Consider the following 26599-nt stretch of genomic DNA (forward strand, 5'->3'; position numbering starts at 1 on the left):
GGACAGGCAGAAATAAATACCATTGGGGAAATAAATAGGTTAGAAAATGCAAAGCAAGAATAAGACAGACAAAAATAATAAAACACACATAAATAAATACATTTAAAAAAGAAGTAAATAGTTGAAGATTATAACAGACAACAAATAAATAAGGAAATTATTACAAAGGTGAATAAGTAAAGAAGCTAATTAAAAGAGATATATACATTTATGTCTCATTGTATAATTTAATTACTGCCTCCATTTATTTATTGAATTAATTTTTTGTGCATTTAATCGGATGCTTATTTATTGAGCATTGATTTATTTCTGTATTTATTTCTTAATCTGTCAGGATCAGTCCTCCATACACACCCTTACATCACTTACTGAAAATGGGTTACATCACAACTTTGCAAAAACTACTTGTCGTCACTGTGAATAACTGCTTCAGTGGGGATACTTCCTCTGAACCTCAGTACCACCAACATTTTTTCACTTTTAATTCTCAACATATAATTCTATATCATCATACATCCATAATAATTGATCAGATTTTGAGTGCACTAAACATTTTACAGCTTCATTTGGAACAGAAGCAGTTCACTGCAGGTTACTACAGACAGGTTCTCCATACACTATTAACAACAGTAACATAAGCAGAAGATGGACTGAACAGTGGGATCACTGGGGGGAATACGGGCTGGGTTTCCCATGATGCCAGTGAAAGGTTGTGATGTTGAAACAATCAAGAAACGCCTTATGATTTGTGCTAGTAAGATTTACAATACCCATCAGGTAACACTACTGCCAATTGAATATTTAGTTTGAGTCTCTACTGTGATACAAACTTTAATGATCCTGTCATGACTTAAAGAACTCCCCAAACATATCTGCCATTGATATCATCTTACAACCAAAGGTGAACACAGTTGTTGCGATGCTTTGCGAAGGCTTCATGCACTTTGGCCAACAAGGAGTCAATAAAGGGAGCTGAGCTGGTGGGAGCTCAGATATGGCTGCAGTATGTGGGCAAGCTATCAACCACACTCTGGGTGTATGCAAAAGGGTGGGCGACCTCTCCATGAGTAAAGACTGTTTTTATCTGTGTGTGTGTGTGTGTGTGTGTATGCTGGCATGTCCACTGTACAATTGCGTTCTTCAGTTAGAGCTCCTCAGCCATCTGCAGCAGCGAGTTGATGGCTGCGTCCTTGTTGCCCTGCTGTGCATCCAGCACGGTGCGAACCACCTCCTTATCCAGGTTGGGGAACATGTCCTGCAGAGCCTTCAGGTCTTCCTCGCTGCACACTGGTCCCTGGCTCCCAACTGCTGGCATGGTTGCTGGCATTGGCATGGGCACCACGCCCTGGTTGTAGACTGCAGGCACCCCTATTAGTACAGGAATGACATAGGTGACAATGTGGCAGATGCATGGTTTGGAAATAAACATGAAAAACACATCAGTGTCCAGGTACTGTAGTATATTTGCAAGGCTCAGCTGTGATAAATGACAACAATAAATGATGAGATCATTATGACATCATCAGGGTTATTTTCTGAGACTTTGTCTAGAGCCACAGAAGATATTATACATTAACCTGTTTTCACAATATGTGTGTGTGTGTGTGTGTGTGTGTGTGTCTGACCTGAAATGGGCACATATCCGACTCCTTGCTGGTACACAGAGGGCATTAGAACAACAGGCTGTGTCATCATCCCTGCTGGTAAAGACTGGCACAAAGACAAAAAGATAAGATTAAGAGCTGTACTGCTGTTACTGAACGTGTTTGACCATATATCATCTAACTCCTGATAGTACCACATCCCAGCACCCTCTGCACTCCACAACCTGAAGTCTTTGGAGGTTACATCCACACCAGCAGAGCAGAGGGCAATAATAATAAAATAACAGTAGATGGGTGTACCAGGGCCCCACTGTTTTCTTTCAGTTCTGAGCTGATGACAACGCTGGACATCTTCAGATTGTGAAGGGACCAGGATGTGTCTTTCATCTGCTGCAGCAAGTTTCTTTGGCCGACCACTGTCTACGGTCCTCAGCATTGCCCAGCATTGTTTCTTTGAGCTTCTTCAAAAGAGCTTGGACAGCACATCTGGAAACCCCTGTCTGCATTAAAACGTCTGCCTGGGAGACACCTTGTTTTTTGCAGTATCACTACCTTGTGTCTTGTACAAGTGCTCAGTCTTGCCATGGTGTCTGACTTCTGTAAACCATCTTCAGCAGCCTCCTACACAGCTGTTTTCTGTCTCTTAATAATTGCGTTTCAGCCTACATATTCAATTGATGATCATTAGCATATATTTGTTTTAACTGTTTAATCATACACCTCATGATATGTCTACAAAATCCTTGACTTTGTGCAAGTGTACCTCGAAGAACTGATGCGTTTGTGAAGGTAAAGGGTGGCTGGTGACAGACATGTCTGATGATGAGGTGGACAAACAGTATGAGTGAGTGCAACAATGGATCTCATAGCTACAGATTTTTTTTAGGGATGCACAGAATTTTTGGCCACCGAAATTAATCAGCCCAAAATAGCAACAAAAGCACTTCCTGTGTTCGGCCTAATGAGTCAAAAGACCGAATAAATTTTACCCAACAATTACGTTGACATGTCGGCAGTGTGGAAGCGTTTTAAAGTGTCTGAGAAGACACATCCCAGCACATCCAGTCCATCCCAGCACATCCACTCCATCTGTGGATGACTTCTTAGAAAAGGCAACTAATGGTCTGACCCGCTGCGTTTCTGTCACTCGTCTGTGAGAAGACGATTTAGCTAGACGCAGCGTTGCAGTATGAAAGTCCAACCTGAAGAGGCTGTGAAGTCTTCATTTTACACCGTACGAGAACCACATACAACATTATTTATCAAAGTGGGTCGTACTTGATGAATTCAGCGCGACAACGTCCGGTTTTCAAAATAAGGTGTCTATACAGGATAGAAATAAGATTAATTGGATTATATTCACAGAAAGTAGAAAACATATTACATGTGTCCATTAAAAGTAAATGGACACATGTAATTTCCTTTACCGGACCCACCCACCGTTGTCTCTCCAAATCCTGTGGGAAACACTGAGGAAAAAGCAAACTTTGACTATTTAATTTATGCAGTGGTAAAAATTTTCTTTTTTTTTTTATTAAATTCAGCTTCGGCCAAGAATTTTCATTTCAATGCATCACTAGATTTTTATGAAAAAGTTCAGAATAATAGTTGTAAAACTGATGTTATCTATTCATAATTGTCTATTTAAGGTGAGGCTAAAGATGCATCCTAAAAACCTGATGCAGTTTTATGCAAGGTAAAAAATAATTGAAAAAAATTGCTTGTTAAATAGTCTCAGTTTACCTGCTATTGTCCTGGATGTTATGGAGTTGCTCATGAATGTTATGTCTGTGATGGCTATCCCAGAGTAGACTGTGCATCAATACTGACCACATTACCAGAGAACCTAGAACTTAGTCCGTTTGATGGTTTGTGTAAATTTACTCACAGCAAAAGACATCACCAGGTTGATCATGCCCTCCTTGTCGTCACCCTGCCTGCCACTGAGGCTGAACCACTCGTCAACCACACTACCCTCCCTCAGGCCTTCAGGGATGGTGACATGAGTCCATGCTATCCTGTCATCCATAGAGAACGCTCTCTGCACGGCACATCAGCAAAAACACATGGAAACAGACAAGAAATGACATGCTCATCTGATCACTAAATACACACATGCAAAAAGACAGTAACTGATTTTCCATGGGTCATTAGTTGCATTTTAGAGTTTGTTGTCTGGAACAGGAAATGTCTCCTACACCTGACTGCAGTATCCTCAGAAGCTGCTTATAGCATAGATGTAGTTCAGTTTAAACCCAGTAAACTTGCATCGGTACATGTGTACCGAGTACCTGGTCCATACTCTGAAAACTTATCTGAATTTGCAGAGTTTTTGTCAACTTTAGTCCTTAAAACGGACAAATTTATTTTTAATATTCATGTGGACGTTGAGAATGACAGCTTTAGTACTGCGTTTATCTCTCTGTTAGATTCCATTGGCTTCTCTCAGAGTGTTCATGAACCGACTCACTGTTTTAACCACACCCTCGACCTTGTTGTTGTATATGGTATTGAAAATGAACATTTAATAGTGTTCCCACAGAATCCCTCTTTATCTGACCACTATTTGATAACTTTTGAGTTTGTATTGCTGAACTACACGCCATTGGGCAAAAATTTCTATACAAGATGTCTGTCTGATAGCGGCCAAGTAACGGACAGCATGTCAAACAATTACATGAGCTACACTGATGGTTTAACTGACCTTTCAAAAAGCACTACTGTACATATTTAGCAGTTCAGATGATCCACAACCCTGTGTGCTCCTCACCTCATCAAAAATCTCCAGGTAGAAGGAGTCGACCCCAGGAGGCACCGTGCACTGGATCACCTTGTTCCAGCGCGGGTTCTTTGCTCCGTTGTGAGCAGTCGGTGTCTCGTAAACTGCATAGCCCAGTCGGATCCTACAATATGGATCCATCCGGGTCATACCGTAGTTTTTAGCCAGCTTGGCCTATACAGCAATACAAACAAGGTAGCTCTGTTAGGTTATAGAATCACGTTGGATGCAGTCAGTTCACCTGGCCCATGAATTGTGAAATGTACTCGGGGATGATGGTACACTGTATGATGACTTCAAATGTGCAATGAAGAGTCTATACATTAGTTAACATGGCCTGTACCATAGCCACTGAAAATTCTTGATTCTGACTGGCTGAAAGATGTTGATTAACTTCAGTAACCAGACAGTTTAACCAGCTCCTCTGATGTAGGTATTTGTCTGCCGTTTTAAAGGTTCAGTGTGTAATATTTCTTTGGATTTATTTACAGAAATGCAAGATCCATAACTATGGTTTCAGTAGTGTATACAGACCTTACCATAATGAACCCTTGTGTTTTTATTAACTTCGAATGAGCCATTTTTATCTACATAACCGCGGGTCCCCCTTACATGGACGTTGCCATTGTTGCACCACAACAGTGTCTCTGAGTAGTCATCTGGTGTATTAGAAGTAAAAACACAAGCGAAATTTGGACAAAAAAAGAGGACTACACGTATTATTTAGCACGAGCCGACAATGTGTGGATCTTCGTCGTCAAAGAAGCGAAAACATGATGAAGCCAGACGAGTCGGGACAGGTACAGACAAATGACGGCAGAAACAATGTATATAAACTATCATTATGGATTTTCCCAGATGGAAGGCTCTGATATGGGACAAAGCACTGCTGAAGTTGTCTGTTTTCTGCCAGACTGTCAATTAAGTTAGTCCACCTTAAGCGATAAAAATGCAAACTGTTGTTTGATAGCGTTAGCCAGAAGCTGGCTATGATTACAGATAGAAGTGACGTGTTTCCCTGTCAGTGTTGTTAAATATATAGTTGGATTGAAATTTCATTATCATTATTCTTCAGTGTGTGTTTTGGCCTTGCTATGTCGACAGAAATGTGCCCCTTAAGCTGGTGAGGCAATAAAACGGTAACTTACAGCATTGAAGCTCAGATCAACCAGTTTCACATTTTACTGCCCTGGTAGAACAAATCTGTAGTTGGATTGTAATGTCATGTAATGTTAGTTATTCTCCAGCACTTTGCCTGGACCTAAAAGTGTCAAATGTTGTCTTACATTCATGAGACAATCAGCTGATTAATTGGCATTAAAACAGTACAGCATGGAAAATCCTATCAGCCAGATAAACTTTTACTGCCCTGGTAGAAAAGATACCTGGACAGAAATGTGTTATGTTCCTCAGACAATCAGCTGATAAATTGGCAATAAAACAGTACAGCATGGAAGTTCAGATGGTTGGAAAGCACTTTACTGCTAACAGCGATACGATAACAAGACTGTGTGGAGAGGAGCCTTGATCCTCACCTGACAATGCCTTTATAAACTTCATGCATTATGTAGTTTATAATGGACTGTGGTGCAGAAACAGTGAGGCTTCCATTTTCCTGTTATCTGTCAGTGGTCATACTTGATGCATGATTACAGTACAGTAAAATAATGGATTACAAGAGTATGAGAGATCATGTATCACTTCATTTATTGATGTTGCAATGGGGTGAAAAATGGAGAAAGGCACTGCAGTGAATGTGGTCCGAGGGAAAGGCCAGACAGGTAGAGAGAGCAGGAGGTCCAGACAGTTGCAGGGGTATTGTTCAGAGAATCAAAGCAGTATCCCAGTTAGATAATCCAGGAAGGAGAAATCCACATATAAATAATAAATGCCGTTTGCAATGCACTATATAAATGCTTTGCTTTACTTCAGTGTAAATATTTAAAAAACTAAAAAGTTAGAGAAAAACCTATTAGTAAAAACAGAAAACACTTAACACTGACATGCTGCCATCTTAATGTTACTATTATGTACATGTCGGAGGTGGATATGATATACAGGTACACATACACATGCACATACAAGCATACATGTACACAGTGTGATGAGTGCAAATAATGCTGGAATAAATAAGTATTATGTGCAGTTGTTATGTACATGAGGTAGGTGGAGGTAGGAGGTACAATAGAAAACATTCAGATCGTCAGCCAGTCGTTGAGTACCAGCAGTGTTGGGGGATGTAGTTAATAGTGTCTGCAGGCCTCTCCACACTGACGCAGGGTCGCTTTTCAGCGTAGCTCCTCTTTGCTGTTTTGACTTCTTTAGTCAGTGCGTTCCTGGCCTGGTTATACGGGACTCTGTTCCCACTTCTGAAGGCCTCCTCTTCAAAGCTGCCTGAGTTTCGCTGAGAACCAGGGTTTTTGGTTGTTGTATGTGCGGAAGGTTTTGGTCGGCACACACGTCTTCACAAAAACTGATGTAAGATGTCACAGTGTCAGTTAGTTCGTCCAGGTCAGTGGCTGCAGCCTCAAAAACACTCCAGTCAGATCAGGCCTGTTAAGTCCAGCTTAGACTCGCTGGTCCGTCTCTAAGTGAGGTCTGCATGATTTGTAACTGTAACATCTATACATGGGGCCGTTGAGTGCTGATTGAGTTTTTTTGCAATTTGTTGCAATTCGCAACCTTCACCCCTAGATGTCACTGAAACTTACACACTTAACCTTTAAAAAGAAACGCTCCAGGATTAAACTCTACAATGGCGCTGGTGTTTCTTGTGTAACCACTACAACAAAAGAACATAAATACCTTTTCAATGAAAACCCAATCTCATTGCAAACGTATTTGATATTCGCAATATGGACGTCCAACTCAACTAACTGCAGGAGGAGGAAAGTGAGGACTTTTGACAGAACCTACAGAGGCACGGGAACAAGCTGAGAAATGGGTCTATTTCATTCCATTCATCCCTACTACATCAACTACTAAAAGGCAGGCTGGAGTAAAAAACAAACACACACAGTCATGTCATAACGTCTCATACACACACACACACACACACACGCAAACACATAATGAGTATTTAGTAGTAAATAGGGTATGCAGACAGGTATAAAACATCTTGAATGTTCTCCTCTTGTTACCCTGTAGTAGTTACACAGTAATATTAAGAGTGTAACCACTGTTACCCATACGTGCTGTCCGCCATGCTTACACTGTACACAAAAACAACAAGGCATGTGGTGTGGAATATAAAAGGGCTTTATTCTATTGTTTATATTAACTGTTTATAACTTTATTTCTTAATGACTAGTATTTATTCCTGTGCTTTATTTTGGGAATAGTTTCTTTGTAAATAACGCCTGATGAAGCAATAATTCTCGCTAAAACTGTAAAATGTATCATGCGGCTCCAAAATCGGGTCAGAAACGGACTGAAAATGTACAGTGTAAACCCAGCTTAACATCAATACTTCGACCACAACTTCGAACGTATCCGAGTGGACAGTCGCTCACCCGAGGCACACACCCAGCCAGCAAATCAGCCTTTTCCAGTTCTGGCAATAAAGCAAACTTTAACTGTTCACAGACTATTTTTCTCCAGTCCAACTGTACCAGAGTAAGTAATCAAGATTTCATTAAGAGTCATTGAAAGTTGCGTTTTGCTGATCTGCTCAGATTCAGGCAGTCAAATTCAAGCGAAGCTATTACCACTCGCATTCGCATTGCTTAGTTGTTAAAACGGGGTGGTGACGTATGACTTTAGTAATTCCATAAGTCATACGTCATTCTCCAAGCTTGCGCAGGCGCACTGTCATGCCTTGTTAAAGAAACTGTGGTAGCTGTCACGCCGTCACGGCTCGTCATTCACTTAGAACTTACAGTAGGTAATGTCTCCGTGTCTGATTGTTGGTTTGTCTAGTTTAGTTAGGTAAGTTAACTAAGTTGTAGGCAGCCAGGTATAGTTAGCTAGCAATAGTTATTGCAGAAGGTTAGCTAACAGAAGGTCTTCATTTTATTTTTAGTTTCCTCCTCTTGGTTTAGTGTGCTGTTCATTTTCTTTCTTTTTTCTTTTTTTTATATTATCTTTTATTGAAAAAGCATGTTGAATTTCACAATTGTTCGACATATGGAGTACATTAAGTTGCTTACCATTTTTAACTTTCTATTACATTAACATCAGAACTCAGGTGTGGGTGGGGGGGAAACCAAATTACTTCCATAATATCTATGTTATTCATTTTACCTTTCGAATCTGTGCACATTTAGTAAGAAGCAGCAGTGTTTACAAAAAAAATCAGATCTAACAGGCTTAACATATTCCGTCCACTTGGACCATATCCTATAGAAAGTGTCCCTCTGCACTTTGAGTGAAAAGGACAGTTTCTCCATTGTGTAGATCTCTTGCACAATGTTTATCCAGTCCTCAGTTGTTGGTTCTGGTTTGAGCCATCTCCTCGTTAGAGCCTTTTTACTTGCTCCCAATAGGATGTATAGAAGTTTCTTGTCCTTCCAGCCCAGTTTATCCGTTGATACGTTACTTAGGTATAGGGTTTCAAAGGTAAATGGAAAAACAAGTGCAAAAACATTCTGTATATGCTCATGAATTCTAGACCAATACTGAGAAATAACTTGGCAGTCCCAAAAAATGTGGAAATGGTTGGCACCAACCCCCCCACATCTCCAGCAAGTATCTCCAATGCCCCGATACCTTTTCTGAACAGGGGTGATAAAAAATCTCATTACACTTTTCCAACAAAATTCACGCCATACATTAGAACCAGTTGTAACCCATTGTATCTCGCATATGTGTTCCCAACATTCTTTTGTGATTTTCAGATTACCTTCTTTTTCCCATTTCGCCTTGACATAGTGTGTGCTGTCTTTTTTACACCGCAGGATGCTGTTGTATAACCTGGATATAATTTTGTTTTGTGCCCCTAATTTTGTAGTTAATGATATAAATGTTTCCACGAATCCTAGGTTGTTTAAATTCACTTTCAGGTCATGGTTAAAATAGTGTCTGACCTGAAGATACCTGAAGAAGTCAGCAGAGCCTAATCCATGTTTTCTTTGCAAGGATTCAAAAGATTGGAGTGCCCCCTTGTGGACAAATGAATAAAAATCTGTAAATCCTTTTAAAATCCAATTTTTAAATCTATCGTCATGCTGGTTCGGGGTAAAATCTGAAATGTACACATACCATTTTAGGATTTTTGAAGTGTTTTCCAAACCACAAATCTTAATTGCTTCATTCCAAGCAGCTATCATTACATGTGAAATGGGTTCGTCTGTTAAAAGAATCTTATTCTGCAATTTGATGTCAGCTAATAAAGCTTTAACTGGTATTGCTATTGGTATTAACAGTTGTCCCCTCCACATCTTTCCATCCTGCAGTGTAATATGAAGAACACAAACATACTAATGGTCTTAACTGTGCAGCACAATAGTATTCTCGTAAACAAGGAAGACCACGACCTCCTTTATCTTTCTTCAATTGTAAGGTTTTATACTTAATTCTGGATTTCTTCCCTTTCCAAATATATTTCGACAGCATTCTATCCCACTCTACAAATTGTTTTTGAGGTATGAATATTGGTAGGCACTGGAATAAGTAGAGCATTCGGGGGAGAATATTTAATCTTATTGAATCAATCCTAGAATGTAAATCCAAAAAAGGTATGGTATTCCATCTTTGTACATCCGATTTTATTGCTAGGTTCAAAGGGCCATAATTAGCTTCAAACATTTTAGCGAAGTCTCGGTGTAATACCACCCCTAAATATCTGATACAGTCTGCCTCCCATTTCCATTTATAACTATCCTTGATTTCTTCTGGCGGGTCACAGTTCAGAGTTAATACCTGTGTTTTATTTACATTAACCTCCCCTGAAAAAGAGCCATATTCTAGTAGCAGTTCAATGATATAGTATGTGTGGGGTAAGATATAGTCAGTAGTAAATCATCAGCAAAAAGTGCCAATTTTTGCTCCCCACCTACTGTTCTTATTCCAATTATATCCTCTCTCTGCCTGATCCACTGGCTTAGAGGTTCGATAAACAAGGCGGCGAGGAGAGGCGAGATGCAACACCTTTGTCGAGTCCCGCGTTCCAATCTGAATGATTCAGTGAGGTCTCCGTTAATTTTGATACTAGCAGTTGGGTTATTGTATAACCCTGAAATAACCTCAATTCCAGATTTATCAAAACCAAATTTTTCAAGCACCTTATATAAAAAGGACCACCTCACCGAATCAAATGCCTTTTCGGCGTCTAAACTCAGTACTAAGGTCTCTAATTTTCGCTTATCAACCTGCCTCATTATGTGTAAAACCTTCCTAATGTTGTCTTGAGTCTGTCTTTGTTTGATGAAACCCATCTGATCTTTATGTATTAACCCTGGTAAAATTGTTTCTAATGACATGATAGAGGTGAACAACTTATAGTCTATATTCAGAACACTAATAGGACGATAGTTACTACATTGCAATCCATCCTTTCCTTCCTTTGGGATGATAGAAATTATTGCTTCATTCCATGAGGGTGGGACTATCTTATGGTCCATCACCCAATTAAATGTTTTCAGCAACGTTGGGGCCAAAAAATCCTGCATTATTTTGTACCATTCCGGACCAAATCCATCTGCCCCTGCCATCTTCCCTCCCTTTAAACTTTTAATTGCCAACTGAATTTCTTCTTTAGTTATTGTGGATAACTTTTTATTTTGTTCCTTTGTCACTGTTGGTAACTCAAGTTCAGACAGGAAGGTATTAATAGTGTCTTATAATACTCCAGAAAGCATTGTTGAATTTTTTCCTGTTTCTATTCGATCCTTTAGGGGATTCTTAATTTTGTGAATAGATCTCTCCGCTTGCTGTTTCCTAAGCTTATAAGAAAGAAGTTTCAATGATTTCCCCCCTACCTCATAGTACTGTTGCTTTATAAGAATGAGTTTGTTCTGTATGTCCATGGTGTTCAAATCATCTATTTCTTTTTTCAATTTTATTATATCCGATTTAATATTACCATTATGAGACGCAGAGTGTTGGTGTTGCAGATCTAACAACTTGTCTTCTAAGTGCCGGAGTTTTTGCAGACCTACTTTTTTCAGGTGAGAGGAAATACCAATTATTTCCCCCCTAATCACTGCCTTAAGTGCATCCCATAGTGTTACCGGTGACACCTCGTCCTTATCGTTATATTCTAAGTACTCCTCTATATCTTTCTTCAAGCGCTTTGGGTAATTAAGAATGTTTGTGTTCAACCTCTATAAGGTGGATCTTTTCTTCCTGTTCAGGCAGATATCAGCATAGACCGGGTTATGGTCTGATATAGTACAGGGACCTATTTCACAATTTTTTACCCTGAGGAGATCAGTTCTAAACATGAAGATATAGTCTAACCTTGAGTAGACATTGTGTGCGCATGAATAGTAGGTATATTCCCTATCGGTTGTATGGCAGTCCCTCCACACATCAACTAATCCTAATTCATCCATCAGGTATAATATTCTTTTCCCAATGTTTCTCGGATCACCTTTCCCGTTTGAAGAATCTAATTTGGCGTTTAGTGTGAGGTTAAGATCACCGCCACATAACAGAATTCCTTGACTACTTGTTGTTGTTAATTCAAGGATCTGTTTATACAAGGACCATTTGCATCCTGGGGGAATATACATGTTTAAGAGACTCAGAGTAATACCGTCAATCTTGCCAGTTACCATTATATATCTACCCTCCTTATCTTTATACTCTCATATATGTTCATAGTTCAGAGTGCCGTGCACTAAGATCGCCACACCTCTTCGCCTCCCCGAACTGTGAGAATAAAAGACCTGTTTAAAACCAAGCTTGTTCAGTTTTTCATGTTCGCTATCCGACAGATGTGTTTCCTGCATAAAAACAACCTGAGCTTTCTCTCTTTGAAGGTTAGATAGGGCTTTCCACCTTTTTATTGGATTGTGTAGGCCATTAATATTGATTGATACCATTTTCACTGGTCTGCTACTCATCTAAATTACAGTGGGTACGGAAAGTATTCAGACCCCTTTAAATTTTTCACTCTTTGTTTCATTGCAACCATTTTCCAAAAATCAAAAATTTCTACATTTGTGTTTTTTTCTGTCAAGATGGGGTGCTGAGTGTACATTACTGAGAAATAAAATGAACTTTTTTGATTTTTGGAAAATGGCTGCAATGAAACAAAGAGTGAAAAATTTAAAGGGGTCTGAATACTTTCTGTACCCACTGTATAGAACGTATACAACCATTCTAATAGGCTCCCCACACACCCTTGTAAACACTGAACATGGAACACATGAACAAATAACATCAAAAAAAGACAAAAATCAAACTGAGGTAGTTCTAACTTCCAAGGTAGGGTTGGGTGGACCCTAGGAAGCATCGCCTTCAAGGGCAACTTCTTCATCAATCGGTGGAGGAGGCCCTCAAAAGCTAAGGCCTCACTGAGAAGAACACCATCCAAAAACCTTACTTATCTGCTTATTGCACACCATTAAACTGAATAACAGTTTTTTTTAAGTTGTAAGAGAAAGAAACAGCATAGTGGGTAAACCTCAATTTCCCGAAGGCGTAGGTGAGGTCCTCCTGAAGGCTCTGAGTTTTTCTTTGTAACCGGGGTCCCGCCTCTTGTTTGCTGCGCTGCTCCCCGCTCCTCTGCCAACTCTGCTCCAGGTCAGCTGCTTCAGTTGCTCAAACGCTGTTTCTGGTGATGTGATGACCTTCACCGCTTAGCCTCTAGTGGACATATCTGTAGTAGCTTCCACAACTGTGTTGTAGATTTTGGTTTCTTCAGTGTATTTCACCTTTAGCCTAGCTGGAAAGAGAGTCTGAAAGGGGATCTGCTGCTCTTTCAGAATCTTGTGCACATCTGCGTATTCTCTTCGTTTCTTTAGGATGAGAGGTGGGTAATCATGGTCTAAACTTACTTGTTTGCCATTCCAGGTAAATCCTTTTTTCTTCCATGCCTTACGGAGCACAAGTTCTTTGGTCTTAAAGCTGAGGAATTTCACTATAATAGAGCGTGGGGGTGCGTCGTCTGGCGGTGGTGGGCCTAGAGAACGATGCGCCCGTTCAATGCACATGTCAAGCTCATCTTGAGACAGCTCCAACCCGTCGCGCAGCAGCTTCTCCACAAAATCACTCATTGTTGGAGAGTCCCGCTCTGCTGTCTCGAGTATACCGTAGATGCGGACGTTTTCCCTTCTCGTGCGGCTCTCCAAGTCCATTAATTTATCCTCCAATCTTATTTGTAACTTTATTATTTCCATCATGGCGTCCTCTGTGTTCTGAATCCTCTCCTCCACCTTCTCAATCCGTCCTTCAGCCTCCATTCTCGCGCTCATCTTAGACATTTCTTCCTTAATTTCCCCCAAACTCACATTGTTTTCTTGGCGAAAGTCCCTCAATTCCTGAAGTACCACGTCTATGTTGGCCATATCGTATCACCGTGCGGTAGCAGTCCACCAGTGTGCGGCCTCGTGTCGAGCAGTGAATCCGTTAGCAGGGAAGCTAGCGCTATTTTCCCAGGTTTAAGCACCCACTATGTTGCGCCGTCGAAGTGTTAGTTTTGGTGTATTTCATTTACCCCCACACTTATCTACCTCTAAACCCAAATCTGCATTGTCTTAACAGGGTAAAGGTTTAAATTTCATAGGTTTCCTTGGGAGCCCGTTCACAGTGCTGCGGTCACGGTGACATTCGAACCGGAAGTCCTGTTCATTTTCATTATGGCATCTGTGCGTGCGGTGTTGGAGGACAGCATTTTCACCTGCCACTGTCTTATATACAGTCTGCAACACGCATTTTACTGACGGCCATTTCACCGATGCATCGGCAGAGGAAATGGTATCAGAAATCTGAAGCTGAGAAGCTATGCCATCAGCGGTGAGTTGTGCACTGTGAAATGTCTCAAATGATTTATTCACACTTGCGAACTAAAGGCAGGGTAGGTAAGTTTGAGAAACCAGCCAGAAACTGCTGGATTTTGAAAGTATCCAACAGAGAAACTCCTACCCTCTCCCTTCTGGGCTCCTTCCAAAGCCACGCCCCCAAAACACGTGAATGAGCATTGCCGACATCGCAGGAGGACGAGGACAGTGTGACGAGCGGAGAGCAGCGGCTCACATCAGGGGTAAGAAAACATCTATCTATCTTGGAGTTATCTTTGATCAGGACATGTCGTTTAAGTCTCACATTAAGCAAATTTCAAGGACCGCCTTTTTTCACCTACGTAATATTGCGAAAATCAGGAATATCCTGTCTAAAAATGATGCAGAAAAACTAGTCCATGCATTTGTTACTTCTAGGCTGGATTACTGCAATTCCTTATTATCAGGCTGCTCGAAAAAGTCCATTAAGACTCTTCAGCTGATCCAGAATGCTGCAGCACGTGTTCTGACAGGAACCAGGAAAAGAGATCACATTTCTCCTGTTTTAGCTTCTCTGCATTGGCTTCCAGTAAAATCCAGAATAGAATTTAAAATCATTCTTCTTACCTACAAAGCTCTTAATGGTCAGGCACCATCTTATCTTAAAGAGCTCATAGTACCTTACTACCCCACCAGAGCACTGCGCTCCCAGAATGCAGGGTTACTTGTGGTTCCTAGAGTCTCCAAAAGTAGACTTGGAGCCAGAGCGTTCAGCTATCAAGCTCCTCTCCTGTGGAACCAGGTTCCAGTTTGGGTTCAGGAGGCAGACACCATCTCCACATTTAAGAGTAGGCTTAAGACTTTCCTCTTTGATATAGCTTATAGTTAGGGATGGCTAAGGTAGTCCTGAACGAACCTTTATTTATGCTGCTATAGGCCTAGACTGCCAGGGGATTTCCCATGACGCACTGAGCTCCTCTCTCCTCTACTTTCTCTCCCTCTGTATGCAACCTTATCCCATTATTGCATGTTACTAACACAACTTCTCCCCTTTCTGGTAGTCTTGTGCTTTCTCGTCTCTCTCCTCTCTCCTATCACTTCCTGCAGGTTTTCTGGCTCTGGAGCTGTGGAGTCTAGAGCTGTGGCTGCGGGTCACCTGCTGCCCCCGTGTTCCTGCTCGACGCCCTCTACTGCAACGACTATTGTTGCTAGTCTTATTGTTATTATTATTATTATAATCATTAACATTACGATGGTTACCATTAACACTATTACAAATATCTGTACCATTTTTCATTTAGTCTATAGCAACATTACCTTCACTGTCTGTACCTCTGTGTGTATATTGTGTAGGCTGCCTCCCTCCCCTCTCTCTCTCCTTACATCTCTCTCTCTCTCTCTCTCTCTCTCTCTCTCTCTCACCCCAACCGGTCGAGGCAGATGGCCGTCCACCCTGAGCCATGGTTCTGCTCGAGGTTTCTGCCTCTTAAAAGGAAGTTTTTCCTTGCCTCTGTCGCCTAGTGCTTGCTCTTGGTGGGAACTGTTGGGCTTCTGTAAATATCATCACAGAGTATGGTCTAGACCTGCTCTTTTATGAAAAGCGCTGTGAGATAACTGTTGTTGTGATTTGGCGCTATATAAATAAAATTGAATTGAATCTAAATTTATCATTATGAAAATAAACAACTAACCCGGCTGTTAGTACTCACTATCAAGCTAGCATGTTATTATTGGATAGGTTTAAAAAGACCGAGTTTTAATCAGTAACGAGCTGGCTAGCTAACTGTTAGCATCAGGTAGCTGTGCTAAAAGCTGCGGTAACATTGGGCAAAGCTAAAAACAGGCTGATACACATTTTACCATTTCCATCAGTTACACTACACGAACGTGCATTTCGTGTTAGACTCATAACATGTACATTGTTTTGCATGTTCCACGAGCTTCCACGGTGACAGCATTGTTGTCTCTGATGAGGACTGTAACCCAGAGCCAAGCACAAACCGGGACAGGGAGGGCTACGGGGGTCAGAGTAAGAAGAGGCAGGACGGGAGGACGAGGTGCAAGGAGCACATCTTCTAGGACCTGCGTCGAGCTTCACGCTCCAACAACAGCATATGAACAGGTATATCTAGTTGTCAGAGGTTCACCCTGGTTTCGGCCAAGCACCAGTCATTATTTAACACCCAATGGCTGACTCTTTGTCATTCCTTGTTTCAGAAATTCAGATACTGGCACCGGCCTCCAACCCCCTTTTCTGACTCTCTCCTGTTACCCACCCTCCTTTTTTGTTTTGTTTTGTTCTTTAATACTCCCCTGCATTTTTTAAATGTTATTTTGTATATTATATTACTAGAGTTATGTGCTATTTGACATTAAGGCAGTGTGATCTGTTCTGTGTTTGGGGGAATTTGGAGGAAAGAACAGGATGGAGGAATGATTGAGGAGGAGAAAATGGAAATGCTTTTGTTTGTTAAACATAAAATACTAAAAAGTACATACACATACACATTTGGTACAAAGATTTTATCCATATTAGTCCAAATATAAGACTGAGTTGCATTTCTAACAGCAAAGCTGAACTATGTTTACCTGGACCACAGTAATGCTGAGTCGCCCTATGGTGCCCATTGAGCCTCCATACTGCAGCTGCCTGGCTGCCTGGGCATCCAGCTGGACCTGCTGCTGCTGCTGGGTGGGAGTGATCCGCAGGAAGTCCTTGGAAAGCTCACCAATATATACCTGAATAGACATAAACACAGGAATTCAGACTGACAATGCAAAGAGAAAGCATTCACCTGAGAGAGATGGACAACTGGTAAAGCTTTCTATGAGGCCCATGTCTGTAATAAAATACTCATATTTATACAGAATTATTAATATAACATATTATAAAGTATTTTATAGTGATTTATAAGATCAAGAACAATAATCCCACTAATTGCTAGTCACTCACTGACACTTTGGCAAGCATAGTGTATTATAATTCTCATAGTTGGAATACATTACAAGCATTTATAATGCATTATAATCACTATTATAATGCGAGTTAGTTGACAGCAAGAGAAAGCTCAATCCAACACCAGAGACCATCTTGTGACCATCTCCCCACAGTTACCATCTCCCCACTATACAATTACTTGTTATTATGTGATTATATTCCTATGCAAATGCTCCGTACTTGTATAGCGCCTTTCTAGTCTTTTCGACTACTCAAAGCGCTTTTACACTACATCTGCATTCACCAGTCACACACATTCATACACTGAGCCTAAGTGCTCAAACAGAAACTAACATTCACACTCATTCATACACTGGGGCAAATCGGGGACACTTCGACACGCACGCACACACACGCAACAGCCGCGCATTGCGTGGCTCATTGTACAGTAAAATGTTCCCTGTCAGTGTGAAACTATTATATCGGATGACTCTGGGTTAACACTGCTGCATTAATGTGTAGTTTGCATTTTACTGCTGTAGATGTTTGAGCTCATACGTTTGGGTAGTTTAATCTATCTGCATCATATTTAGTAAGATCATGTTTGTAGTGAGTGTAGAACCATGTACCTCTACAAAGCCAACATGAGCTTAGAGAAAACAGCTTGTTTATCCAGTTCTTACTTTATTTTAAGTAGGAGTAATCATTTTCTCAAATCATAAAAGGAACATTCAGTCACAAACATTCAAAATCAACTCATCTGGAGATATGTAGTGTATACATGATTAGTATATGGATATAGTCGCATAAAAGGGAAATACTAAAGCACAGATACCTCAAATTTGTCAGAACATAGCTTTATGGTTTACTATTAAAAACTTTAGAATAACAAACTGGAATTTTGGAGATTTAATTTCAATTTATTTCTCACAGTATTAATATTCTCTTCTAAACTTCAAAACAGAGACAAATTGATGGTCAAATTCAATTTGAAGCCTAAATGTCTCTCTCCGTTGAGGTGATGGGCCTGTCCGTCCATCCATCTTCATCCTCCTTCAGCTCCTCACGGATGGCCGAGCTTCTCACCCTATCTCTGAGGGAGACAACAGCCAGCCGCCTAAGGAAACCCATTTTGGCCACTTGTACCCGCAATCTCATTCTTTCGGTCATGACCCAGCCTTCATGACCATAGGTGAGGTTAGGAACGAAAATTGACCCGTAGATCGAGCGCTTTGCCTTACGGCTCAGCTCTCTTTTCGGCACAACAGTGCGGCAAAGCGAGTGCAATACCACCCCCACTGCTCCGATTCTCCGGCCAATCTCCTGCTCCAGTCTCCCCTCACTCATGAACAAGACCCCGAGGTACTTGAACTCCTTCACTTGGGGTAAGGACTCGTTCCCTACCCGGAGTTGGCATTCCACCGGTTTCCTGCTGAGAACCATGGCCACAGATTTAGAGGTGCTCATCCTCATCCCAACCGCTTCGCACTCTGCTGCAAACCAATCCAGTGAGAGCTGAAGGTCACGGACCGATGATGCTATCAGGACCACATCATCAGCAAAAAGTGACGAGATCCCAAGCCCACCGAACCGCAGCCCCTCCTCGCCACGATTGCGCCTCGATATCCTGTCCATGAATATCACAAACAGGATTGGTGACAAAGCGCAGCCCTGACAAAGGCCAACCCTCACCTGCAAAGAGTCCGATTTACTGCCGAGTACTCGGACACAGGTCTCGCTTTAGTTGTACAGGGATTGGCTAGCCCTGAGAAGGCCCCCCCCTCCCCCCCATACTCCTGCAGCACCTCCCAGTCTCTCCTGGGGGCCCGGTCATACGCCTTCTCCAGATCCACAAAGCACATGTAGACTGGATGGGCATACTCCCAAGCCCACTCCAGGATCCTTGTGAGAGTAAAGAGCTGGTCAGTTGTTCCACAACCGGGACGAAAACTGCATTGTTCCTCTTCGATCTGAGGTTCGACTATCGGCCGAACCCTCCATTTCAGCACCCTGGAGTAGACTTTACCGGGGAGGCTGAGAAGTGTGATACCCCTGAAATTGGCACACACTCTCTGGTCCCCCTTTTTGAACAGGGGAACCACCACCCCAGTCTACCACTCCTTGGGCATTGTACCCAACTTCCACGCAATGTTCAAGAGACATGTCATTAAAGATAGCCCCTCCACGCCCAAAGCTTTTAGCATTTCTGGGCGGATGTCATCAATCCCTGGGGCTTTGACTACCTCAGTGACTTCCTCCAGGGAAATGGACGGGAAACCTCCATCAGCCTCCAGCTCTGCCTCTACTAGAGAGGGCGTGTCAGTCGGATTTACGAGTTCCTCAAAGTGTTCCTTCCACCGCCCAATTACCTCCCCAGTTGAGGTCAACAGGGTCCCATCCTTACTGTACACTGCTTGGACGGTTCCCCGCTTCCCCCTCCTGAGATGGCGGACAGTTCTCCAGAAACACTTTGGTGCTGAACAAAAATCCTTCTCCATGTCTTCTCCGAACTTCTCCGATCTGCCACAGCAGAGGCTGCAGCCATTCGGGCCCGTCGGTACCTTGCAACCGCCTCCAGAGTCCTCCTAGACAACAAATCCCGGAAGGCCTCCTTCTTCAGTTGGACGGCTTCTCTGACCACCGGTGCCCACCACGGTGTTCGAGGGTTACCGGCCCTTGAGGCACCTAAGACCTTGAGACCACAGCCTTCCGCTGCGGCTTCTGCAATAGAGGCTTTGAACATTGCAGAACCCATTCAGGGTCTCCAAGAAGGCAGAGTACTCTAAACTGCTGTTTGGTGCATATGCACAAACAGTCAGAGTTTTCCCCGCCACTACCCTAAGGCGTAGGGAGGCAAACCTCTTGTTCACCGGAGTAAACTCCAACGTAGCGGTGCTCAGCCGGGGACTTGTGAGTATCCCCACACCCGCCTGGCGCCTCACACCTTGAGCAACTCCAGAGAAGAATAGTTGCTTCTTCGGGTTATGCCCGGCCGGGCTCAGAGGCAAACCCAGCCACCAGGCGCTCGCCGACGAGCCCTCCCTCTGGGCCTGGCTCCAGACGGGGGCCCCGGGCTTCCTCCGGGCAGGGTCTCGCCTCCTCTTCCTCGTGATGGGCCTGTCCAGTAGGCAAATAACAGTCCTCTTGTGTTTCACCATCTCTCTCGAGCTCATCTGCTGTCTCCCATGTCTCCCATCTCCCATGTCCATCCTCAAGTCTTTTCCACATCTGAATAGGCCTGGGAAACTGAGAAGTTAAAGGAAATGTTTAAGAAAACAAATGTGTATGAAGCTGTTATATAACAGACCCTAAAGTTAAGCTGAAGAGTTTTCACAATGACCATCCAGGTCAGAATGTAAATGATGTTGCATCACACTGATCATAAGAACACACTTTATTGAGTCCATCAGATCTAAACCTGGCCATATTGGCCACAATGGCTTTCACTTCCACTACAGAGCGCGTTTCATCAATACATTCTTCTTGTTCTACTTCTGGTAAAATTCAGGCAGTGCAGACACTATGTTGAATACGTACCTTAGATGGAGAAGTTGTAATAATATACAGCAGGGGTCTGCAAATAAATTTTGAATTGGAGCAATATTTAACCATTAGATGGTGGATGAGAATATAAGCTATAATATTGGCTTATATCAATAGGTTAATCAGTTAGCTCAGTTGGTAAGGTGCAGGACTTGCAACCCATGGTTTGATCCCACCTCGAGACAGCTTTTTTTTTTTTTTCCTCTTCAGCAAATGGATTCTGCAGCGAATGTTTCTCAGATCGCGGGATGTGCTGCTCCAGATATCTCTCCTCTGCCTGCTGAGATCAGCTGTGTAACTCACGTCGCTATGAAACCCAAACTCACAGACTAATCAGTCAAATAACAAGCTAGCGGGCATTTTTGAGGCACAGTATTTTTTCCCGACTGCTTTGGTTGCTATACTTCATAAAATCCGCGGAAGTGATGTTGCAAGTAGTTCTACCTAACTTTATTGGATGTAAAAATGTCAACACAGAGTGCTTGCTCTGGCCCTTGCTCTGCATGAAGAGAAGGCTGAAGCAGGTAGAGAGAGAGGACGGACTCACGGGTTCATAAGATTTTGTGGGCGAGGAAACATCTTGGCGAGTACCACCATTTGGTCCAAGAGCAGAGGTTGGACGTAGGCCGGTTCCAGTTTAGTAACCGTTTCTACGGTGTGGTATTTGGCCCGCTCCTCCTGCACTGTGATTGGACGGCTGGGTAAAAAGTGACAGTAACGAGCGCAGCGTTTTTCACAAAGTTGAACATTTTTTAAACTCTCGTCGACCGGAAAAAAACGCTCAACGCTGCTGCCATTTTTACCATGTTGTAAAAACGCGGCACTCACATTGCAATGAACTGAAAAAAAGACGCTGGCCTCAGGAAAAAACACTTTGGTGGACACGGGCCCTTGGGATAAAAGTTCAGAATCACTGATCAACATAGTGAGAGGACCTGAAAATAATATAATTTGTAAAGGTGTCAGTGAAACATTTCAGTGGTCACTAGGCTTGTGCCGAATGGCAATTGGATCGGCTATCGTTGAGTGAAGGGATGATAGCCGATCCAATCGCCATTCGGCGGTTGTTTTTTCTTTGTCTGTTATACAGACAAAGAAAAAACAACATGCTAATCAACTTGTGTTAACTGATGTCAAGCTTACACAGATTTGCTAGCCAACTACATGCTACAGGCAGAAAGCAGCAGCTTTGTAAGGTACTAAATATCTGTATAATTCAATGTCAAGCTGAGGAAATGATAAGCTATTTTACACCCAATATGCAGTGAATATTATAAGTTCTGAGACATACCTCCTGATGGTCTGCCACGATACTGCTGCTTCTGCTGCTTGTTCTTTTTGTTTTTTGGCAGTTGGCATCCAGCTTGTTGGTGCAAAGGACAGGAACTGTAACCAATCATATGTAGTAATACAATACCGACTGGATCCGCCCACCTGACAAAAAAATTTACCGCGAGCGAGCAAGCAGGTTAAAGTTTCGCGAGCAGCAGAGCAAGGACTTGTACTCCAGATTCTGCGCATTCTCAAAGCACAGTTTTCTACTCATGTGTCACAATTCCGCACCCAAAAGTAATATCCCATGATCCTCTCGTGAGATTTGGCTGTGACATACCGGCATAGATGTGGTGACTCTACAGTGCCTTGAAAAATATGAATATTCTATATTCATTTTCAATACAACAGGGGAAAACTGACACAACAGTACAGGCTTCAGTTTGTGTTAAAAGTGGTGGGGACATAAGGGTTCAGATTAGTAGGTGTGATGATACACTTGGATCACGAGTAGTGGCGATGCATGAGAACAAGACAAGATTTTTAACACTATTTTGAAGAAATAGAAAAACATGAGCAGGGGGGTCTGGGGGTCCTCCCCCCAAAAATGTTAACATAAAAAAGTTAATTTCCTGCATTCTGGAGACATTTTCTGCTCCAATTTACAGTGGAAATGTCTTTATTTAAATAAAGGGAAACAAAAATTCAGCTGGCAGGTGACAATTCATGAATATAAAAATAGAATATAATGCAGTAATCAGCTGCTTGTTTGTTTTAACTTTTTTTGGACAATGCACATTTGTTTCTTCTATATTTAAATAGCACTGCCTTTTCTGCATTTTCTTATTGTGCACAAACCTTTCTCAAAGCATTTACATTTGTCATCTAAGATATCTTGGTGCAAGCTATTTTTCTGAACAATTTTAACAAATGATTTCAAAAAGTGATGGGGACAAAATCAGCCATTTCAAAATGTGGTAGGGACATGATTCAGGGCTGGCCATGACAGTGCTGGAGCCCTAGGAGAGATTTTAACCACATGCCCAACCCTAAAAAGCCCACCTCTAACCTCATAATTTTAGCATGTAAATAGTGAGCATATAAAAAAAAACAGCCAAGTCAATAATCATTTCGGGCATTCTTTAGCTTTTTCCTTTAAATATGTTTCTCCTGTAGATGAGGTTTTCTAGGCTAATACGAAAATATTAACCTTATTCTTTCAGCTCGGCTTTGTGACAGCATTTCCATATTAAAAGCCGTGGGTACTGAATAAGTGGTCATTCCGACGATATTTTTAATACACTCAAAAGGGGGGCATTAATATTATTATATTCCATCTTGGATTAACTAAAAGTAGTAGAAGCTGCAGGCATGATCACTCAATTATGACTGGAGAAAAATAGTCATGTGACACGCAGTTAGAAGACAATAAAATTGGTCAAAGGTGTAATATTTACAAAATATAGGCCTACACTGCACTAACTCTAAATACAGTGTTCGACATATATATACACTTTACAGCGTTATCTGGTATTACGTTTAGTGGACACGGTGGAAATTTTACATTACGGAGCAACAGTGAACGCACCACTGCAGATGTCACGCACTAACGTTAGTGTCGGTTTCAATCCACATGCAGCACACTTGAAAACTGAATTACAGGTGAGTTTATTAAACAGTGACTTTATGAAATGTACTGCTGATGGAGAAAGTCAACAGAGACACATACAGGGAGAGAGAGACAGGAAGAGGCAGAACAAGCCGGCGTGTTTGCTGTGAGAGATCAGAGGTGCAGGCTTGGTGTGAAGAAGAAGAGGAGCAGATCCAAGTAGTAAATAAACACTAAATTAAGGAGGAAAATTACATGTCAATACACATTCGAAATACACTGCTACTGCCTCCCACTCTCCTACCAGCCGCCACTGCCGTGGCCACAGTTGCACTGTCTTAATGAGAGCTAAATTGTCCAGGGAGCGGCTGTGTCGCGTAGGGGTGTGAAAAATAATTGATGTTTAGATGCATCGCGATGTGGACTTGGACGATTATGAATAGATTCACAAATGTCAAGAATCGATTATCTACAGGTTAAATGATAATGTAATGGTGGCGGAACGAAAAGGGCGGAATTCGGAAATGCAGTGACCACAACAGAGACCTGTGGTACACTGGACAGACAGCTGTTGAATGAGTGACTGCCACTACTAAACTTCACACGTGATCAATAAAATCAATGCGCAACTAACGTTAATGATTTTAACCAGCACACGGTGCAGCACAGTAACGCTCAGCTAGCTTCCTCTCCTTCTTCAAAGGACAGCTACGTGACAGGCGGCAGTAGGTGATGGTGAAAGCAGCAAGGCAGAGGAAAAGATTAGCGCTACGCTTCAGTCTGGCAGTAAATGTACAGTGTAACGTTAGGCCACAGCGTGTCCATTAATTAAAGTCTGTCTGTTGTTTTCCAACTGCTAGATAAGTTAAGGCAGTTAACGCTAACGTTATGTGATGAACCCAGTACCGTTTCTCAAGCCCCATGGTGCTCAATACAATATTACAAAAATCAACTTACAAGACAGGAAACAAACATGTAACTACACTAGTCGAGACAAAAAAAAGGAACAGATATATTAAGGTGGAGTGAACGTGGTTTGGCTGGAGCATTGTAAAGTGCGTAGTTCATCCCCCATCTGACTCTATACTAACAGCAGCCTCAGAGATAAAAAGAGATCAGTAATAATGCTGTAATAATGTAATAATGCTATGCATTGTTAGCTACATAATATGAAGTAACATTAAATATCTGCATTTCATTACTACCTAATTGTTTGGATTGTCGATAAATACTTTGCTTTAAAAGTACCAAGTAGTCACACAGTGAGAAAAATACATCTTTATCCAATTTGTTTTACAATCGCATCATAGCCTCATAATGTTAATGAGGTGCCTAGAAATTCCCACCCTCGAGGTGATGCATCGTGGAATCGAATCGTGAAACCAGCAAAGATGCACACCACTAGTGTCGCGGTTCTGTCTCTCGAAACCGCAACACGAGACCACAGACTTTTGTGCTGCGGTTTTCTGTCTCGGTTTCAGAACCGTTACAACCCTAATGAAGACCAAATTAACTAGTGTTAATTAGTGTTAACAGCTCTGCACACACAATAATTAGTGAGTTTAAACTATATTATGAACTGTAGTAGGGCTGCAGCTAATGATGATTTTAGTACTTTAAGCTTGTATAGACGGCGGTGCCCCCCCCCCCCGAACTCGCCCCTGTATTGCTGTTTTGTCTTTTGACTTCCTTCAAATGGAGAAAATAGAATTTACAAAAAACAAAACTGGATGTTTTTTTGTTTTTTTATTTGGTTTTATCGTTTTCTTTTTTTTTCGATTCAGACAACAAAAACGGAAATACGGTTCTGTTTACTTTCGTTTCTGATATAAAACCATAGGGCGAGTTCTGCGCCAACAAAACGTAGCAAAACGTTTTTCTCCACGGAAAGGTGCTGCCTCGAACACCCTGCTGTGTACGCAAGCGCACTGCATTTTCCTGTCTTTTTAACACGGTCGTGTTTACAGACTTGTCGCAGCTGATTGGGTGAACACCTGAGACACGCCCACCAAACGGGAGAAAACATAACTCTAAACCTGTTGCGGAACGTTGCAGGGAAATATAACGTTGAATTCAAAAATGTAGCAAACCGTTGCAAAACGTTTTGAGATTGAATTCGTCCATAGTCTGTATAAAGTATGAAACAAAGAATGGTTTTCAGTTTCTTCGGTTTTTGGTTTACACGACAAATCAAGTCGTTGTTGGTGAATTTATTCTGCATCAGACCCGGGCACTTGAGACTCGTTAGTTAAATCCAAGATTAAAATCCAAGTTTAACGTTTGGTTAAACACACAGACTCTTAGCTGTTCCAACCTAACATTAGTAGCGGATGTTACCTCGCTAACGGCAGGTGCTGCAGACCGCTGTGTGCAACTGTTTGTTGCTGTTTAATGACTGCAGTCAGTTAACTGTCAGAGATGTTGAAAAACTGCTCAACAGTCCCGCTAGTTCCGCCTAGCTGCCTTCCTGTGATTCTTCCAACAAACTGAATAAAGTCGAAGCCCACCGCGCGACGTTACCTGTCCTCGCTGAGTACTGATGGTGGTCGCCATGTTGTCCCTTCACTGTGTGGCGGATCAGACCGATGAGGCTCTCAAATACTGTTTAATCGCAGACGTTGTTGTTAGCGAATTCAATAACAACCTTCGACCTGTGCTGAATTTCAGTTGACCCGGAAAGGCTTTCTTCTTCTTCGGAATTTTATTGGTGGTTGGCAAACAACGAAATGGTGCATTACCGCCACCACCTGGTATGGAGTGTGGCTCAGAACGACTACTACTTCTGTTAGACCAAACACACAATAACTACAAACCAAACAAACATAGATAAAATATAAAATAAACTCAGATCCTCTCAACCATATTGATTACTCTAAGATAATTAAAAATAATTCCATAGCACTTATCTCTTGAGTTATTTCTAAGTTCTTTCTTAGAAGTGCATTCTTTCCTTTATAAGGTTTGGGATCA

The 26599-nt window shown here is 41.9% G+C and overlaps 1 protein-coding gene across 1 annotated transcript; it reads right to left on the bottom strand.

Moving 5' to 3' along the window:
* Positions 1 to 442: 442 nt before the first annotated feature.
* Positions 443 to 26182, bottom strand: LOC119882786 (toll interacting protein). The gene is made up of 6 exons (XM_038693038.1): positions 26150 to 26182; positions 16857 to 17006; positions 4375 to 4557; positions 3493 to 3645; positions 1626 to 1710; positions 443 to 1368 (listed from the first exon to the last, which is right to left on the bottom strand). The coding sequence occupies exons 1-6, from the start codon at positions 26180 to 26182 to the stop codon at positions 1145 to 1147; spliced, it is 828 nt and encodes a 275-aa protein (XP_038548966.1). The 3' UTR covers positions 443 to 1144.
* Between the last annotated feature and the right edge of the window lie 417 nt (positions 26183 to 26599).

This window comes from Micropterus salmoides, unplaced genomic scaffold (genome assembly GCF_014851395.1).
Source record: "Micropterus salmoides isolate LMB-PRFRI ecotype aquatic unplaced genomic scaffold, ASM1485139v1 Ms_hic_scaffold_3, whole genome shotgun sequence".
In the NCBI taxonomy this organism is placed as follows: Eukaryota; Metazoa; Chordata; class Actinopteri; order Centrarchiformes; family Centrarchidae; genus Micropterus; species Micropterus salmoides.